The 1,917-nt window shown below is 41.2% G+C and overlaps 1 protein-coding gene across 1 annotated transcript; it reads left to right on the forward strand.

The window, feature by feature from the left end:
• The first annotated feature begins 269 nt into the window (after positions 1-269).
• Positions 270-1,563, forward strand: LOC147072704 (uncharacterized). The gene is made up of 2 exons (XM_085945947.1): positions 270-281; positions 889-1,563. Exons 1-2 carry the CDS (start codon positions 270-272, stop codon positions 1,561-1,563), a joined length of 687 nt encoding a protein of 228 aa, XP_085802073.1.
• Positions 1,564-1,917: the final 354 nt, after the last annotated feature.

The raw sequence follows: 1,917 nt of genomic DNA on the forward strand, positions 1-1,917 counted from the left end.
ATTATATACAGCCGGGTTAATAACATTTTTTTTATCCAGAAACAATGGGTCAGACAGACTCTGAATTCACCGCGCGGCAGGCAGGCTTAAGCGAGAATTTGACCCGCAAGTGTCGGGTAAACAAATAAAACGGATTGTGCCGGAGGGCGTTGGCGAAAAAAACTGGAGCAGCAGTACAGCCTCTCGGGGTGAGGGCACCAGGCCAACTATAAAAGACTGTAACGATGGCTCGTTGGGCACAGTTTGTCTTGTATCAGCAATCTATCGAAATGGCATACAGAGTACGTTTTCCTCAGTATTATATTGTTTACCATAGTTGTGGTCACTTTGTAAAATTAGAAAACCAATAAAAATACATTTACAAGTGTACATTAACAAATTTAACTATTTATCTATAATATTGGAATAGCCTCAGATATAATATAACTATTAGAAAGAATAATAATTCTTATTCCAAAAGGGACTTAAATCCACGTTCATCGTATTTACAATGGAGAGCTTTAATAATTAAGCTACGGATGCAGTCATTAATCTCTCAGAATATTAATAATAACTGTGCATATTTTGATGTATTTAATTTTTTTTTATTAATATTAACGATTATAAACAATACTTAGGTACTATGATTTCTAGATGGCGTCAAGATCTCTACAAATTCTGAGATATAAAGAATGTTGCATTTTTAATTTTTTGTTTAATAAAACATATTTTATAACTTAAAAATAATCCATACATTAATAGAATTTGTATCATAGTACCCTACAGTTTATTAAGAATATTTTTTAAGCCACAATCCAACTATATTAAATTAAATTTTTCTTAATAACTAGCATGTAGGTATCATTAGTTGATTATATAATATTAATTGTTTTTTGTTTTGTTTTATAGTTCCTCGCCCTCGCTTGCTTCGTGGCTGTGGCCCAAGCTGGAGTCATCGCTCCAGTTTCCCACTACGCTGCCGCCCCAGTGGCTCACTACGCAGCTGCCCCAGTAGCCCATTATGCTGCTGCCCCAGTAGCTCACTACGCCGCTGCCCCAGTAGCCCACTACGCAGCTGCCCCAGTAGCCCACTACGCCAAGGTTGCCGCTCCAGTTGCCCACTACGCTTCTGCCCCAGTTGCTCACTACGCATCTGCCCCAGTTGCCCACTACGCTCCCCAACATGAGCAATACGCTGATGCTCCCGCCGAATACAACTTCGAATATTCTGTCCATGATGAACACACCGGTGACATCAAGAGCCAGAAGGAAGTCCGTCACGGAGATCAAGTCCAAGGATCATACTCCCTGATCGAAGCTGACGGAACCCGCCGTACCGTAGAATACACCGCTGATGAGCACAACGGATTCAACGCCGTCGTCCACCGCGAGCCTACCCAACACGCTGTACCCGCTTACAAGCCTGTTGTGAAGGTCGCCGCTCCAGTGGCCTACGCTGCTGCCCCAGTCGCCCACTACGCCGCTGCCCCAGTTGCCCACTACGCAGCTGCCCCAGTCGCCCACTACGCTGCTGCCCCAGCTTACGCCCATGCCGCCCCTGCTCACTCATACTACCACCATTAAAACCAAACAATGACAACTGACCGAAAATTAATTTTAAGTAGCAAATATTGTAAATAAAATCAATCAATATCAAAATTTTCATGGTTTTATTTTATTTCCCTTTGTTAGATTTTGTGCTTTGATTTTTTTTTATCCCTATATAGGATCTGAGTCAACTTACGAAAACGTCTCGTAGTTGATTTTTCAAAAATATAAATGTTAGCCACTTGCTCATGTAGCGGCTGCATATACATGACGAGTAGAGATGGGGTAACTCAAATCATGCTTAACATATTAAGTTTATATACCATAGGTCCAAAAACAAATTGAAACAACAATGTTGAATTTTCTAGACCCGGAATTCAGACTCAAGAC

Source organism: Rhyacophila brunnea, unplaced genomic scaffold, assembly GCF_057557595.1.
Source record: "Rhyacophila brunnea isolate RB1 unplaced genomic scaffold, BYU_Rbru_1.0 scaffold_19, whole genome shotgun sequence".
NCBI classification, from domain to species: domain Eukaryota; kingdom Metazoa; phylum Arthropoda; class Insecta; order Trichoptera; family Rhyacophilidae; genus Rhyacophila; species Rhyacophila brunnea.